The sequence below is a fragment of the Alosa alosa genome, chromosome 22 (genome assembly GCF_017589495.1).
Source record: "Alosa alosa isolate M-15738 ecotype Scorff River chromosome 22, AALO_Geno_1.1, whole genome shotgun sequence".
Classification (NCBI taxonomy): Eukaryota; Metazoa; Chordata; class Actinopteri; order Clupeiformes; family Clupeidae; genus Alosa; species Alosa alosa.
Window position 1 is genome coordinate 1262118 of NC_063210.1, and position 18635 is coordinate 1280752.

Here is an 18635-nt window from a genome sequence, read left to right on the forward strand (position 1 = left end):
AACATTGCACACACATTACATTTATTTTTATTAATTTAACTGACACATATGTACACATACATACGCACACACACACAAACTGTGATACAGTGTAATACGTTTTTAATCTCACTTTTGTAGTTCAAGAAGTTCACACTGTTTATACTGTTGTGTTGAGACTAGTAAGACTTGAGACTAAGAAAGAGTTGCAAAAGCAACCGATGGCCTTGGGTAGTATGACTTGTGGTTTTAAACTAATACTACTAATAATAACATGTATTATTCAGTAATTATAAATACAATCTTAACAGACTGAATATGTTGATATTTTACTTTTGATTGAGTCTCTGGATTACTGATGGCACAAAAATATGTGAATCTAGTCAAAGTGGCATGTGTGTTAGGTGGGGGTGGAGCCAAACAGCTGGGCATGGGATAAATGGTAGACAGAGGGGCTACTGTTGGGAAACAAAATAGATTTCGCCTTCATAGAGAGTGTAGGCAGAGGACGGAGAAAGACTGGATGAATGCATTAGCCATTCCTGTTGAAGAAACATAATGTGGTGGACATCAAATGAACATTCTACTGAAAGGTACAATTAATTTTGCTAAATATACCATATATACATGTAGATAATGCTTCCAACTTAAAATGCTAACAGTAACAGAAATACTGTTAAACAAACATTTAAAGTAGAGTGAGGTGGAAATATAGTATCTTAAGTTTGATAGGTTCAGGTATAGTGTATTATTATCTCATAAAATTAAAGCCAGTGTCCTTTTTGATATAGGAATAGGCATCAGCTACATAACTAATATGGTGTGGACTCATAAATACTAGATGCTGAGGCATTATATGGCTAATTGTTTTCACTGGAGCTGCTGAATGCTCTGCTTACCATGCCGAAAAAAAGACCAGAAATGACCCACCTTGAAAAAAATAATAAATATGACCAATAATCACTTTTAAAACTGAGAGTTAATCGTTTTAACTGGTTTAATTAATATTTTTAGGTTTGCAAGCAAGCCAAACTTACATTTCTGATTGTATTTTCATGAATGGATATCTTCAATATATATCAAAACGGGATAAAGATTATGGGGCAAGTAGCATTTTGTCAGGAATCTGAAACAGGACATTCTGAAGAGACGTATTTGTGAAGAGGTTTGCTGATGTTATGTTATTAGCTTTAAAAGTAACAGTTTAAGTAAAATTGAATAAATAAAAAATCATGAAATACTATGAGGATATCTAATCTCTAAAGTAAAATGTGTTATAATTACTGTAGGCCAAGTGTTTTCATGTACTGCTCTGAATCTCTTAGATGAGGTCTCAAACTATGTAATGCACAGTACAACCAATGCTGTATGCACTCATTGTTTCATAGATTTAACAACAGGGTTATGTGATGAAATCCAGTGTGTGGGTGTAGTGAGGGGGCTTTCAAATATTCAGAACATTTCTTTTTTCATTTTCTGCCTCTTTGGTTCTATTGTGGAATACATTATAGCACTTATCTCAAACAGCAAGAAACACAATAGAAATATGCTTGGTAATGGTGTGTTTTTAGTGTTGTGAAATATGCTTGGTACTGGTGTGTTTGGTGTGTCTAGACTCTCCTGCCATGTTTGGTGTGTCTAGACTCTCCTGCCAGCACCTTTGGAATACATCAGCAGCTCATCAGTGATGTAACTAATGTATAAGTATTAACAGGTACACAGTCCTTGATATACTGTAATATAAGTAACACTCTAACTGTCCAGCTTAGTCTACTAAGCCAAAGAAGAGGTTTGCTGATAATCATTAATTTCTCTTGTAGTGTTTTTTTTTGGTGGAAACAGACTTAAAGCCAAACTGTTCTGTTACTGGCCCTTGCCTCTTTGAACACACAGCAAATTTCCACCCATAGGTGGTGCTGCTACTGACATATTTCACTTCCTGAAGACTTTTCTGCACCACTGTTTTGTGATATAAAGGTTCATGAAAAGTTCATGTCGAAGTTGAAGATTCTGCATCATTACCACAGTCTTCAGCAAGCCACATTTCATTAAATTCAATTCATAGGGAGCACTGCAACTGATAGGGATAACGGCCGCCGAGGTGTCCTGTTATACGGAATTAATGGACGAGGGCGAGAGGCAAAGAACTCCCTGCAGCGTAGGTTCCGTTTAAAAAAAAGCCAACTTGTTCAGTTTGTTGTACAACTTTCTTTGGCCCTATGATGGTGTGTAGAGTTAACTTGTTTACAGTTGATTCCATTGTTGCGAAGCCTGCTTCCAGCCTCAACCTACTATGGTTGTTATACTGTAGTTCCCGTTCATAAGCATTGATATGGAACGGTGATTAAACATTTTTTACCAGATCTACTTCAAAGGTGTCTTGTTATTCAAAATTAATAGCCACCCCACCAGCCAATCAGAAAAGAGTATTTCTTCTCTCCAGGTGATACATTTCAATATCTTTGACCCTAGATATATATTGTGGATATATTTAAGCATTGTTAGGATAGCATTTACCTGTGTTCTGTGACACATTTTGATACTTTATGTTTAATATTGTTTCCAAACATGTTCTTCAACTAATAATACACATCATTTGGAATACATGTCACCCAAGTATACTTATCTTAGTGAAACAGTGCACACAAGTTTGCACAGACACAGGCACACACACACACACACACACACATATACTACATGCACATATCAGTCCCTCCAGGATTTCGCGAGGATTTTTTGAGATTGTTGCGATCTAAAATGCCTGATTTCGCGACAACTTTTGTAAAAAATTGCGATGGAAGTTGCGGTGTTTTTAGCTGTTTTTTGCGAAGAAATTGCGGGAGGAAGTGAAAATTGCAAAAATAGTTGCGATTTAAGGGCAATTAAGGTTAGTAAGACCAAAATCACACTGATCATCTTGATGCTTATTAAAAAGGATAAGTAAAGGTAAATAGTATGGTTTACAGAAAATCAAAGTAGGCCTAGGCTACTTTATTTGTGTAAATTCTTTGACTAGGGTAATTCACAAATCAGTATAACCTTTCGTAGAACTGTCCAAAAAAGACAGCCCCCTAAAGAGATGGCATAATGTCACTATGTTTCAAAACATTCATATATGTTGTAATTCATATTAAGTTCATATGTTTTTAATAATTCATATTCTGAATATGAATCTTATGACTTGCATAATTACTAATAGCCAACTAAGTAGTCATTTCATATTGGTTTAAACTAGGCTATTAGATTACACTTTTCTTTAATGTTATTACGTGGTGTTTAAGTCTAATTGACTGCCTGCCACTTCCCTGCCACTTTTCTAAGTGGATTGGAAGGCTTGCATCTGACTGTGTTCGGCTACGAGTGCAAATAACTTTTTGCATAGTGCATTACGATATGTGGATGGAATTCGGGATGTTTTCTATGTCATTAGTTAAAATAAATGTTAAAAAATAACTCGAATGACATCATTCTTGGATCATAGAAGAGGTAAATGTATTGCAATGTTATTAATTTCTATGATTTTGGTAGCACTACACAAACTGAGCCCACAAGCTAGCAAACATGACGAGCTAAAAGGACATCTCTAGGTGAAACGTTTGCTAATGGGTTGCATACTATAGCCTACTCAAATGTCAGTAAACCAAGTAGGCCTTAATTAACTTACTTTCATAGCCTAGGTTAGCAACACCAGGTTGAGAGATGCAAGTAAAGCAGATCATTAACGTTAGCCTTCTATTTATTGTCATCAAAACTGCAGAGGAGTGAACAAGTTATAGGGCAGTCTCTGGTGTCTGCAGAAGTGAGTGTGGCATCTGACTCAATATTCTGCGCGAGGGCTGTTGTGGTAGGTGAAATTTCACGGGGAAACCATGATGATTGGTCAAATTTGCGGAAAAGTTGCGCTGTCGCCCAGAATTCACGAGGATTTGCTGAATTTGCGTTAATTGTTGCGATCGCAACATCGCGAATTCCTGGAGGGACTGACATATACTTACACACACACACAAAATCACACACATTCAGGCTTGCACAGACTCACACACACACATACACACATATACACACACAGGGACATATATACATTACACATACACATACACAGACACACATGTGATTGTGCTTGGATGTCCTCAAAGTATACTTTCTCTGCTGTTGCAGATTTGTCTTCTAAAGATTAGATTCCACTTTTTTGAAGTGTCAAATAAAGATTTGTACGGGCACATATTGGTGGTGTATGATAGTGTGTATGGACAGTGTGGATTATGACTTTTGACGTTTGCATTGTGTACAGACTGTGTAGACTGTTTTGCACAAGTATAGTTGTTGAGCGCAAGAATGAGAAAAAAATCAACTGGAAACTGTGGTTTCCAGATGTGGTGTCTGCATTTTGATTGGGTTTGAAACAGTACTGTCACAGAGGATTAGTGGTGGCACGGTTCACAAAACCCACAGTTCGGTTCGGATCACGGTTTTAGGGTCACGGTTTTCGGTTCTGTACGGTTCTTGTTGTTATTTTTTCTTTTAATCTTTAACACTTCAGAAATACCATACTTCAGCATTTGATGTATAACTTAATTATCCACCATTTAGGCTACAGTATTAGTATAGTTATAGATAAGATAAGAAGCTTTATTGTCATTGCACACAAGATACAATGAAATTTCGTTTGGCAGTAATCCCTCAGCTATGAAAAATAAATGAATATGTATACAAATCTGTATAAAATCAGTACAACAACAACAACAGGTTAAAGTGCAGATAAGATTGCAGTATGTTCATGGTTCAGCAGTCCCTTCACTGCCATGGGAAAGAAGCTGTGTTTGAGTCTGTTTGTGCGGGCTTGTATTACACTGAGTCTGCCAGACGGGAGTCTGGTGAAGAGAGAGTGACCTGGGTGAGTGGGATCACTCTGTATTTTTGTGGCCCGTTGGAGGAGACGGCTGAGTAGACCACATCCAGGCTTGGGAGTGGGGAGCCAACGATCCACTGAGCCGTCTTGGTGACTTTGTTGAGTCGTCTCCTCTCTGCTGCAGTGCAGCTGGGGTAACACACTGTGCACCCAAAAGTGAGGACACTCTCTATTGTGCAGTGGTAGAAGTTATATCATGTAATCATGCACAAACTGAAAGAATTTGACTTGACTTTAAGCATCATTAAGACCATCTCTGAGGAAAGGTGAGATTTTGACCACAAGACTGAAGACATTGATGATTTCAACATGCTTTTCATTTATTTGGCAAAAAAGTAGAATGTGTTATTGCCATCTACAGAAATATTTGTGCCTTTTTAGCAAACTAAGATTAACTGAAATATTATGGAATATTTTATTTCTACACAAAGCGTAGCCAAGCTATGCAAGATAGCTTCTAGGCCACATAACATTGACAAGCCCTGTAAACATGCACTTTCTCTCCTGTCACTCCTCTAGTTTCTCTCAACAGGGCTATTAGAAACGGAACATTAGATCGTCCTTGTGAGGAATACCAAAACACATTTTAATGATATTTTATATTTGAGGGACAGATTGGGATAAATGCAGAGACTGTAAAGGAGTCGACACTATGGGGAGACACGGACACAGCGAATAGGTTTAAAAGCCCGAACTCCTCGTAACTTGCTCGTATGTCAGTTTAAAGTTACACACAAGTCGCACCACTCAACGTCATCACAACACTACACAGTAAACAGTACACAACAACGCAACAGATAAAAGCGCAGGCTGTGACTGCAACAATACCATTCAAGTGAACACATAATGGCTGGCTGTGAATTATCAGTCCCTCCAGGATTTCGCTGTTGTTGCGATCTAAAATGCCTGATTTGGCGACAACTTTTCTAAAAAAATGCGATGGAAGTTGCAGTGTTTTTAGCTGTTTGTTGCGAAGAAATTGCGGGAGGAAGTGAAAATTGCAAAAATAGTTGCGATTTAAAAAAAAAAAAATTTGAATTGAGGGCAATTAGGGTTAGTAGCCTAAGACCAAAATCACACTGATCATCTTGATGCTTATTAAAAAGGATAAGTAAAGGTAAATAGTATGGTTTACAGAAAATCAAAGTAGGCCTAGGCTACTTTATTTGTGTAAATTCTTTGACTGGGGTAAATTCACAAAGCAGTATAACCTTTCTTAGAACTGTCCAAAAAAGACAGCCCCCTATAGAGATGGCATCATGTCAATATGTTTCAATACATTCATATATGTTGTAATTCATATTAAGTTCATATCTTTTTAATAATTCATATTCTGTGACTTGCATAATTACTAATAGCCAACTAAGTAGTAATTTCATATTGGTTTAAACTATCAGATTACATTTTTCTTTAATGTTATTACGTAGTGTTTAAGTCTAATTGACTGCCTGTCATTTAAGGGCGTGAGAGTAGCGTTTTCTAAGTGGATTGGAAAGCTTGCATTTCACTGTGTTCGGCTACGAGTGGAAATAACTTTTTGAATAGTGCATTACGATATGTGGATGGAATTCGGGATGTTTTCTATGTCATTAGTTAAAATAAATGTTAAAAAATAACTCGAATGACATCATTCTTGGATCGTAGAAGAGGTAAATGTATTGCAATGCTATTCATTTCTATGATTTTGGTAGCACTACACAAACTGAGCCCACAAGCTAGCAAACATGACACGAGCTAAAAGGACATCTCCAGGTGAAACGTTTGCCAATGGGTTGCATACTGTAGCCTACTCAAATGTCAGTAAACCAAGTAGGCCTTAATTAACTTACTTTCATAGCCTAGGTAGGTTAGCAACACCAGGTTGAGAGATGCAAGTAAAGCAGATCATTAACGTTAGCCTTCTATTTATTGTCATCAAAACTGCAGAGGAGTGAACAAGTTACAGGGCAGTCTCTGGTGTCTGCAGAAGTGAGTGTGGCATCTGACTCAATATTCTGCGCGAGGGACTGTTGTGGTAGGTGAAATTTCACGGGGAAACAATGATGATTGGTCAAATTTGCAAAAAGGTTGCGGTGTTTGGACAAAATTGCGAGGTCGCCCAGAATTCACGAGGATTTGCTGAATTTGCGTTAATTGTTGCGATCGCAACATCGCGAATTCCTGGAGGGACTGAATTATGTACAACGTGGTGCCCCTACACATGCCCCCCCAGAATTCACAGACAGACAAGTTCATCCGGTGAGGTGGGCGCAGTGCTCGGCCAAACTTGCTCTGGCCATCAGGCACTGGGGCCGCAGGAACAGGAAGCTCAGGGTTTGTTGACTGTGGAAGCGCGGTAGATGGAGGACGGCCCCACCGTGGGGGCTGGGCAACCACCACCGGAGAGTCCAAGTCCAAGTGAGCGGGTTTAAGGCGGTCCACTGACACCCGGTCTCGCTTGCCCCCGATGTCGAGGACAAAAAAATTGTCCCCTGTTTCCAGCACCCGGAACGGACCATCATAGGGTGGACGCAAGAGGCTGCGGTGAGCATCATGACGAATAAACACATATGCAATCCTGCCAAGAGCTGTGAACGTGGCATGCCATGCTGAGAGGTGGGCACTGGCGCAAAAACCTGGGCACCATGGAGGTGCGCCTGCCGCTGCTCACTAGCAGACCATGGGTGGGTAACATCAGGCAAGAAATCACCAGGCACCCGCAGAGGCTGTCCATAGACCAACTTGGCCGCAGATGAAGAGAGATCCTCTTTGGGAGCAGCACGCAAACCTAACATCACCCAAGGCAAACGATCCACCCAGCTGACGTCACGGAGGCTCGCCCGCAACGCGGCTTTCAGTGAGCGGTGAAAACGCTCACACAGTCCATTGGCTTGCGGGTGGTAAGCTGTGGTGCGGTGCACTCGCGCTCCGAGGCTGTTGGCAACGGCCATCCATAATTCCAATGTGAACTGCGAGCCGCGGTCCGATGTGATGTCAGAAGGGACGCCGAAACAGGCGATCCACGTGCCTAGGAAAGCCTGCACGACTGAAGTGGAATGGCCTCAGGCCAACGAGTGGTGCAGTCAACCACGGTGAGCAGGTAAGTGAAACCGTGGGAGGGCGGCAAGGGTCCCACTAGGTCCACATGCACGTGGTCGAAACGTTTCTCAGGGACGTGAAAAGTTTTCAGAGGGGCTTTGGAGTGACGGTGCACCTTGGCCCGCTGACATTCAAGGCAGGCGGCGGACCAGTCACGGACATCCTTTTTGAGGCCGTGCCAAAAATGTTTTGCTGCCACTAGCTTCTGTGACGCTCTCCTGCCGGGGTGAGAAAGGCCATGAACAGCATCAAAGACCAGCTTGCGCCAACTGCTAAGGACAATGGGCCGGGCCTGGCCTGTGGAAACATCACAAAGCAGAGAGACACCCGCGCCGCTGAAAGTAACGTCCGCCAAACGCAGTCCACTGATGGCAGTCCTGTACGCCTGGACGTCAGCGTCATGGACCTGGTCTGCTGCCATATGTGCATAATCCACTCCAAGATGCACTGCCCCCGCAAAACGACGAGAAAGACAGTCTGCCACCTGATTGTCCTTTCCTGCCACATGCCGAATATCCGTTGTGAACTCTGAAATAATGAAACGCTGCTGCCGGGCAGACCATGGCTCCGAAACCTTGGCCATGGCAAAAGTTAAAGGCTTTTGGTCCACAAAGGCAGTGAACGATCGGCCTTCCAGCAGGAAACGGACGTTTTTTATGGCCAGGAAAAGGCCTAGCAGCTCCCTGTCAAACATGCTGTACTTCCTCTCCATTGGGCGCAACTGCTGGCTGAAAAAGGCCAGCGGCTGCCAAGCACCATCAACCAGCTGCTCGTGGACGACCCCTACAGCATAGTCAGAGTTGTGATGGCGATAGGTGCATCTGAGGATGGGTGGGCTAGCATAGTGGCATTGGCCAAGGCCGTTTTGGTGTCCATGAACGCCTGAGTCCTTTCCCCTGTCCAGTCAATTGTGTGTTTAGCAGCCCTACCCCAGGGTTGCCAACTCTCACGCATCTGGCGTGACACTCACGCTTTCAGCACCAATCTCACGCTCACACAAGAAATGTCACGCCAAATCCATTCTTTTTGCATTGCAATCCGTTAATTTTTTGTTGATGACTAGACTAGACCACAGCATTGTTTCTAAATGACAGGATACGAGTTCAAGGCATACACATGTCTAGACCAACAGCAGGTAGGTCTAATATCCGCCTAACGTTCTCAGTGCAATTTTCTCTGATTGTTGATTCGCTGACTAGGCTATTTTAATCCCGTCCCCGACACCTTCACGGAACACGCTTCTAGACATGAGGCAGACCGACACAAAGTGTGGCCGCCCATTCTTCTCTAGGAACTACTCGCGAAGTAGCCTCACAGACATCACATGAAATAACTTTTTCTCATCTTTTATAAGGTGCTATAGCCGCTATTTGCTGCGATAAACGGTTCGCGAGAAAATTAACTTTCAAGATATAATCATATAGGCTACTATAGCTCTGCGCTTTGTGAATATCTCACAAACTCTTCGTTCCACACATGACAAACCGTAAACCAGAATAAACAGCAGACCTTACCGAACACAAAGGTGTAATGCAATCCCCTGTACAATAAGCCGTTCCAGAGTAATCCGGTTTTGAAATGGTAGCAAATTTATATATGGTCTCCAATTTTGGGCTTTAAGTGTCTTAAAACTGAGCTGTGCTTAAATACCTACATATGTGTAAATATTAAAATCAGAGGATATACAGCTCATGGCTAAGAGTTTGTCGATGTAGCTATAATGATTTGTTTTCACAAAAGGCTAAGCATGCATGTATTTAAGTGTCTTAAAAAAGTGTGCTTATATTGGTCAATGCATAATTTCATAACAGGCCAAATAGAAAATAAATGTTAAATGTTAAATATAGCCTAGACATAATATTAAAATCAGATGATGTAGGATAGTATAGAGTTAGATAAAGTTGGATGGCTCCAGAACTCACGCCAGTGGATTAGGTCTTAAAGGAGCCACACCACTTTTATGACACTATAGCTGTTCTGTTGACCTTTAGATTTGTTGCTACTGGGCATGAAGGGCAGGCCAATTATGAGTTCTGTACAACATTGATGGTAGGTTTAGAAAAAAAAGTCAGCACATTTTAATCATATTGCAATAATACTAATAACCGTGATTTTGGTCATGATTTTTCATCAAATGTTCATACTGTATCTCTAGTGGCTGGTAGACTTTGGAATCCACCAGCCACAATGGTAGGTGGGAAAAAATATTTTAGGCTATTTTCATCCCTGATACGTACACTCATACACACATTCATAAGTCTCAATCTGTCCATTTCTTTCCACAAAACTCGCCAGAAGTCATCATTTAAGGGATTATTTTTCAATATTTTGTACTGAGCTACTACCTTTTTCAGGTGGGCAGGGGGGCCCTTTTCATGTCTGTGCCCAGGGGCCCAGTGGCTCATAATCCTTCCATGCCACGGGGTTAAAACACTGGTCTTGTTTTCAAGTGCAATCAATAATTTAATTGTACATTTTGAAGAAACTTTTCCATTCTATTAGTAAAAAAAAAAAACATAAATCAGGGATTATACTGTACATAGCAAAAAAGTCAGGGGACAGACATTTTTAAAATTAGGTTTAAGGAAAAATTTAACGCACACGCACAATGACTTCACAAAATCTCACTCCAGCCAAACACCCAAAGTTGGCAACCCTGCCTACCCTTAAGAGCCTCGTAGAGGGGACGCATGAGGTGAGCTGCACGTGGAACAAAGCGGTGATAGAAAGTCACCATGCCTAGCAAGTCACCATTGGCCTACCAAGACCAAATTTCCCTCACGGGATCAAAAGAGTATTTATACTTAGGCCTAGCCTCCTATCCCATACAGAAAAATCAAGGGGAAAAATTCACATGCAGCTACATCTAGCTTATATTTAAATAGATGGCTACAATATATTTAATACATATATGGTACAAGAATGTATATATGCAAGTATATGTGGGACCCAGCAATGTAACATATATGGTGAATATATTCAATTAACTTATTTGCACACAGGCAGTGATGGGTGGGGTTTACAAAAAGACTAGCACTACCTTCAACTTCAAAAACGTCACTACCAACGGGTTGTTGGAATAACGGTTAAAATGTTTGCAGCTTTCTCTACATAAGCATAACTAACAGCTAGCTTCTACTAGTAGTCCAAATGTAAAATGTTTGCTCTGGTTAAGTGGATTGGCGGGGAGTATGAGAGCAAAACCAGTATTTTGCCGACTGACTGCATTAGTAGACCTAACGTTAATGAGGAAGACTTTTTCAACGGCTGGATGGGACAACATCTTGCTAGAAACTAACGTTATGTGGTGGAGGGGAGGAAGGCGGCCAAGAGGTAGTTGGCCGGTTTTCGAGGAATTGGTGGTCAAAATTGCTGGTAAGTAGATCTTCATTGTATGCTGAATTGCTTTCATATAACATTTGCAGAAGTTAATGTCCGAATTAACAATGGTATATTATTGGTGGAAGATGGAAGCTAACCGTTGCTACTTTCTGTAACATTAACAGTAACATTTTTGTACACCTGAAACATTAACAGTAACATTAACAGTAACATTTTTGTACACCTGAAAGGGGTTTGAAAAATAAATTCACTGAGAAACGTTTGGACAATTAATGAAAACGACTTGTAATGACAGTGAAATACCAATTTAACCTGTCTCGGGGCCATATTTGATAGTATATTTGCCTCTGGCATGTAGATTGATAGGCATAGATAGAAGCTAACTTATGATTTGTCATGCAAGACAGAAAATGTAACGGTTAACATTAGCTACTAGCCTAAGGTGTAGACACTATGCACTGTGGTTTAGCTAGCTAGCTGCTATTGTTGCATCATGGACAACACTTAGAGCTAACATTAGCTTTTTTTTTTTAGATAGGATGTAATGTGGTATGTGCTGGAGAGTATTAGAGTGGACGTAATTTCATGGAAATTGTATTGCAAGTAATGTGTTACTATCAAACTACTTTGTCATGCTTTGTGCACTGACATTCTTGCAAAACCATTCACACCCATTTTAAATTATGGAAATGTAAAAGTTTAATTGTATTGAAAAGGACCATGTATGGTCATGTAGTATATTTGAACACTGAAACACTTTTTTTTTTTTTTTACATTTTAGAGAGGGAGGCAACACTCGAAAGCTACATCAAGGACACTGGAGGATGGACCAGAAGACCTGAGACCAAGACGACTCAAGCCCTACCCGTAGTATGCTTCACTGACAAATGTTGATGTTGATGCTTCATCATCACATAGACCAAAGGTAATAAAAAATTAATGTTTACTATAACTTTTTTGTTAAAGGTCTATTTTCGAATGCAGAACATAACCCTTTGTTTCTGAGAATTTATACATTTGTTCGAGTAGTTTTGATCTTTTGAATGACAAGAAATTAGCTTCAAGCTACTGGGGACACAAAGTGAACTGAAAATATACCTTTCCAACCATATCTTTCTATGATAGTTGGTACAGCTTCCCTACAGTCTCAGATAGCAGTCTCAGATGGGAGACACTTCATGAGAGGGAATATCCCAGGACATTACATATTACGCGAGTATACCCTTTACCAACACCACTCTCATTCATGCTGTATATTCTGTTCACTTGCAGGTTTCAGAGAAGGCTGGTAGAGCTCTCTATGAGTGTGAGCTGTGGGAGATAACCCAGAACTGACAACCACCTAAAAAAGAGGTGGCGATAATGGCTCTCCAAGAGGAGGTTGGGAGTCTGAAGGCTTTTATTCAACAAGGTTTGTATGACGATGAACTGAAGGAGTGTTTTGATACAGATGTGAAGTTTTACATTAAAATTTACATGTTTAACTTTAATGAAATAGCAGCTTAAAAATGTAGTAAAAATTTGAGGATGAAACTAACTTTTCCTTTCAGTGTGTATCTGTGTGCTTCTCTCTTCTGTGTATATGATATATTAGTTGTGTTGTCTCATTTAAAAGTGTTAGGCTGTATGTGTGGATTGCTTCACATTTTCGCCTTACCATCACAGATCTTTCCTGTGTTAGTAAACTCTAACTATTTGAGGTCCTAATTGATTGTGCTATTTTTTAGGAGGCACTTAGAGGGAATGCCTGGACCCTGAGAGGACTAAGACGATAATTGGTGAGTTTATTTTATTTGTATGTCTTTCTCTCCAACTCACTTTGTATTTATCTCTAATTATCGTGATAACACAACAGTGTTTCTGCACTTAAGCATCTGTATTTGTGTCACTAATATTTTGCATGTTCTTTTTGTATATGTTCTCTCTTATTCAGAGGCCACCCTGAAGCAGTTCCCAGGCCAGACACTCACTCCAGATTGCTGGGCCAGGCAATAAATGCCAAAGTGGCAGAATTGAGGTTCCATAACAAAAACAAAGATTTTCAATAAAATAGAATAAAAGATAACAGAAGTGTTGTGTGTTTCTTCCTCTTTATACTGATACTATGGTTGATTTTAAGTGAACACAATAGTGAAATATTTATTGATTAATGCGGAAAATATCAAACCATAGTAGAATATGAACTATATTAGAGAAATATATGTCTGAATATATAGATCATGTGATCAGAATCTTCATCAAGGTCAAGGTCATGTCATGCTTCTTAGTGTCATCAGAGCCCGTCTACGGACATTCTCTGGTGTCATATACACGGGTTTCCCGTTTACCAACAAAACTAGATGTGCGCGCAGCCGTGAGGCAGAAGACGCTTGGTGGCCGTCCACAACGTTATAAACTTAACCTAAATAGTCGGCTGCTGTAAGCTACAATCGGATTTTTTTGTATACCCCTGTTGTCTCAATGATAATAACATCTCATTTTAGACTATATTTCAAAGTTTGATGTTCATTTGGATTATTAATATAACATCGTATTTTGTCATTTTTGGCAAAGACATGCATTTCGTTAGGGATATTGAACATATTTAACATTCTCTAACCATCGTGATTTCGAATTGGTGCCGTTTTCAGCACAAAAACTCATTTTATTCTTTTGCTCTTTTGCATTGCTATATGCAGAGGGGTAGGCTATTCCAGAGAAAGGAGGTTTAACAAACACTGAGATAAAACTTAACCTCTGGGTTGTCTGAACCTGTGACGACTAAACCTGAGCTGTCGGTTCCAAATCACCGGTTACCAGTTAGTTCAATTAACCCTGTGTTAGATAACCTAGAGTTGTGCGCGTTCACGGCGAACTTATAAAGGCATCATCTATTGAGAGTCGAAACCATAAGTAAAACCGGAGAAACGAAGAGCACCGTATTTTTCTAAGGCGGGGTAGCAAAGTTCTCCTCGAGGCTTACGAGGAGGAGAGAACTGTAATAACTAAAAAAAGAGCAATACTTAAGCGTCTGCCTCCGAGACCTTGCTTGGCAGAGAATAGCCTAACTGACCGTGTAAATGCGTACGTTTAGGATATCCCGTTTAATGTCAAAAGCACAATTAAATAATTCAGTGGACATAACGTAGCCTATTGTATTGACTGCTTTGAATGATGCTTTCTTAAACTAGCCTACCTTGTTACAGATTGAGTGGGCCATAGAATTCTTTGAGAATCCCAAATGTAATTTTCTATTTTAACGCGGGTTCTGCAGCTGTGGGCCAAGTTAAACTTTTGCGCTCCATCATCGAAAGGGTGAAGAATGTCGGAAGGCGTAGCCTATTGGACACATTTCAGTGCACATTTGGAAAATTGAATAAGTGATGCTGACCTGCCAGTTGGTGAAACTACACTTTAATGATCCTCGTGGGTGTCCAGGAAAACGAATGAAGTTGCGCAAGGCAAACTTTACGCACCGACCGACAGTTTGCCGATATGCTCTGCGTCTCCAACACTAACGTTACAAAAACTCCCAGTCGGAGAGCGATAATCGATGCACATAATTTGGAGAGAGGCAAAAAGTGTAGCCTATTGAAAAACTATTTTATCCCAAATGCCATCAGCATTCTTAACCAAACTAGTGACAACACGCATACCTGGCTGAGCTGTTATGTAGTCTATATTTAAACTTATTTATTCATTTTCTATATGTTTTCCCTTTTTTGTAGCCTACTGCACTGTAATTATATCTTCAGTGTGTCTGAGATGTTTTTTGTCCATCCGATGTCTGGTGAGCCAAAGGCAAATGTCCACTATGGTGTTGGCTAGCTAAGATGTATTTTATTCTATTCTAATCCACGCGTAGCCTAATGTAGGGATGGAGTCGAGAATGCTTTTCAAGTAGCCAAATTTAGGATTCAGCGGAAAAACATGTGATGTCGTGGTCTTATCGCCCTCTCACGGCTAATTCCACGGATAAATATTACATGATTTTGTGCTTCTTTGTCAATCGGACCTTGTTCAAAATGAAACGTCATTGTGTGACAAGTGTAAAAATAGCGGACTGGTTGAACATGCACTGAAATAACCGAACATAATTGAACATAACCTGAACAAAACCTACCCTACCAGGTTAAGTTCAGTGGCCGGTTGCACAAACACCCTTACGTTTTCTCCTTAAGGGTTCCTTAACATTTTCCCTTAGTATTTAAGGGTTTGTCCTTATCTTGTAAGAAATCCCTTAAACTGTTGCACAAAAGACCTACTGTAGTAGTCTAACTAAGGGGAAAATCCTAAGGGACATCTGACTCTACCTTAATCATATTATTAACTGAATTGATGCTGATAAATGAAGTTTATTAACTACTTTTGACCGTTCAAAACAATATAAAAATATGCTTCCTCTGTCAAATAGATAGGCCTATCAGAAACATGCCGTATTGTTATTGTTTGGTTTACGTAGGCTAACGTTAACAATTCATGTGGATGTCTTGTTAGCCTATGAGCTTCGGTTCGGTTCGCTAGGCAAAACGTTGGTGCACTGATGAGAGTCAGGATCATTTCTAACTTGCCAACTAGTATTGTTCAGTTCATGTATATAATATGTTTTACTTGCTACCTGGATAATTTCCGCTAATATTATTAAGGTAAGATGAATGATAAGATATAAGCACTGTGTTCGGTGGGTTAACTAACGGCATCGCGGCAAATGCAGTTAGCAAGGCTACAGCTGTTGAACAATCTCCGTGGAAACCAAAGATTCTAGAACAGAGCATCTTTGGTGGAAACTATAGAATTTTCATGCCGGAAAATCCCTTTCAGTGCAGTAAATCCCTTGACGTTTCTTAACTAAGGAAACATTTTAAGGTATTCTGTGCAACACCCTTAAGTAAATCCCTTACCTGAGGAGAAAATAAGTGTTAAAGGGAAACTTGGCAGGATTTCCGCCTCTGCTGGAGAAATTGTGCATTATGCTATTTCAAACTGTGGAAAAAGGTAACGATAAAGCACATGGATTTGTTTACAAGCTAGCAAAACGGTTTTGCATAAGTTTGGCACACAATGTGGATGTTACAAGGTAAGAAACACGATTTAAAACGAGTTTCTTGTTTCTCACTTCTCTTTCCAGGACGGTAGTCGCAATGTTGCAAGGTTGGTTTTCCGCCTGGGGACGCTAGGGGCAGCGGGAAAAGTCACCATTTTCACCGGAACAGGTCATTTAACCATCCAAATGATTTCTAAACTGGTTTATTACGTTACAATAGTTGCCAAGTTCTGTTTGGAATACTTAAGGGAAAACACTTAAGGTGCTTTGTGCAACCGGCCACAGAGCCTATGTTACCATAGTTACTTACATAGTCTGATCATTTTTGAGCTTTCTGGAACTGAAATCCCAGGTTTACCGTTTACTCTGGGTTTACATACCCAGTTAACTTCAGAGCCTATGTTACCATAGTTACTTACATAGCCTGATCATATTTGAGCGTTCTGGAACTGAAATCCCAGGTTTACCGCTAACTCTGGGTTAGCATACCCAGTTAAGCCAGTAAACCTGCTTTCTGGAATACCCATAGGGAATACCCCTCTGTTCTATGTGCTTTCTGCCTCTTGGTTGCGCACGCATGTTTTCGTGACGTTCCATAGAAATCCATGTATATTTAAATATATTTAATTATATGCATAAAATATAAGAAAGTGGCCAATATTGAATATTTACTTATATTTTGAAATATATTGATACATACATGTAAATGTATGTATTTTACATTACATTACATTACATTACATTACATTTGGCTGACGCTTTTTTAACCAAAGCGACTAACAACATGGTAAACAGTAAGTTTTAGAACAATTCTCAAATATTTAACATAGATGTAAATATATTTATTAACATAGATGTGCTTATACTGGAATATGTTCAAGCTGCATATATGTGAATATATTATTTTTCTGTATGGGATAGTATATATTATATAGAGTATACTCCCCTTAACTAGGCCTATTGCAAATATAGACTTGGTTGCGATTTCCAAACAGTTTTTGTGAGGGCTACTTTATGGCTCAACATGCTTCTGCGTCAACTCCACGGCGTAGCTACGACGGCACTCCTACGGCGTCGTGACCATTTTATGGTTCTGCCAAAGATTGTTAAGGCGGAGCAAGATACTTCGTCGTAGTTCATGTCTGTGGGCGCGAAATGGGGATCGAATCCTGTCTGCATAAAGAGACGCGGTCGATGACGTATTGACGAAGGCCGTACATTGCAACCGCCAACAGCAGCTGCATAAATAACCGGGCGACACCTGATATAAGGTTGATTTTCTCCAGACTGGAATGCTCAAAAATGCTAAAAATGCACCTGAAATGTTCAGAAGGGTTTGAGGATCATGAAAACGCGCCTCAAATTCACATTCCTAACTCTATAGAACCAAGACCTTAGCATATGTGGTGAAATTCTGAGCTATGTCCATAGACTTCAATGGAGCAGTCGCTGCCTCTGCTCTGCATAAAGGGGGATTTTGACCCCCCCTCGTGCGATCCGGGTTCCCGGAAGTGGCTCCTGATGAAACATCTTGCTCCGCCTTAACAATCTTTGGTTCTGTGTCGGGTTGCTTTGCATCGCAGTGCATTTCACCGCCATAACGCTCGGTGTCGCCTGTGTCTGCTTCGCTCACCACCGAAACAAGACTGTATGACCGAAACGGTAGCCTACTCAGAATAGCAAACCCCATAGACTATCGTGCCAAAATATTAATCTTATTTGTTTGGCCTTTTCCTGCTTAAATTTTGTAAGCTACAAAGTATCGAGAAATAGACACAGTAAACCAGCAAATAAGTCTGAGGCTATTTGAGAGGTTTCTGCCAGCCAGTTTAAGTTATGTTAGCAGGCGAACTTTAGCACAACTGCCCACAAAGTAGGTATTATGTCAGTGAACTAGCATGTTGCTAATCCTTACAGTAGGCTGCTTGAAACACCGACTATCAACGTACAGAACGTGTTGACCAATCAGTCCATGCAGTCTGGGTTGCCTCGACGCAAAGTTAAAACATTTTTGGAGGTGCACGTCGAGCTATGGTGGAGGGGTCGGAGAGGGGTTACGCCGTTGATTCGACGCAGAAAGCATAAAATAGGCTTTTAATAACCTGCTGAGTGCCGTGAGAGTGCTGCGAATGAACTTCAGAAACAATATTTTATATTAAGCTCACAGACCTGCCCACCCTCCCGACGCTCCCGATTATAGCCACACCAGGCCTGTATAGCATAATTAATGTTGCACAATGCCTGCACACAATCAGTTCTATCTACCGTTTTCTTTCTGCTGTCATCATACTGTAGGTAAAATCA

General features: G+C 40.3%; 1 protein-coding gene and 1 long non-coding RNA gene across 6 annotated transcripts in view; both read left to right on the forward strand.

Moving 5' to 3' along the window:
- Positions 1 to 201: 201 nt before the first annotated feature.
- Positions 202 to 18635, forward strand: part of si:ch211-234p6.5 (pleckstrin homology domain-containing family A member 4) — a 39280-nt gene continuing 20846 nt past the window's right edge. For 2 of the 5 annotated variants that reach the window (XM_048233845.1, XM_048233850.1), the window contains exon 1: positions 202 to 572. In XM_048233845.1, the coding sequence (XP_048089802.1) occupies positions 538 to 572 (35 nt within the window). In that variant the 5' untranslated portion in view covers positions 202 to 537. Of the gene's footprint in view, positions 573 to 16415; positions 16439 to 16468; positions 16501 to 18635 lie in introns of those variants that run through there. The other 3 variants (XM_048233848.1, XM_048233844.1, XM_048233847.1) reach the window with 3 other exon arrangements.
- Positions 12156 to 13335, forward strand: LOC125287811. Its single transcript, XR_007192418.1, has 4 exons — positions 12156 to 12233; positions 12581 to 12719; positions 13036 to 13086; positions 13242 to 13335. It is a non-coding gene; the product is annotated as an uncharacterized LOC125287811 (long non-coding RNA).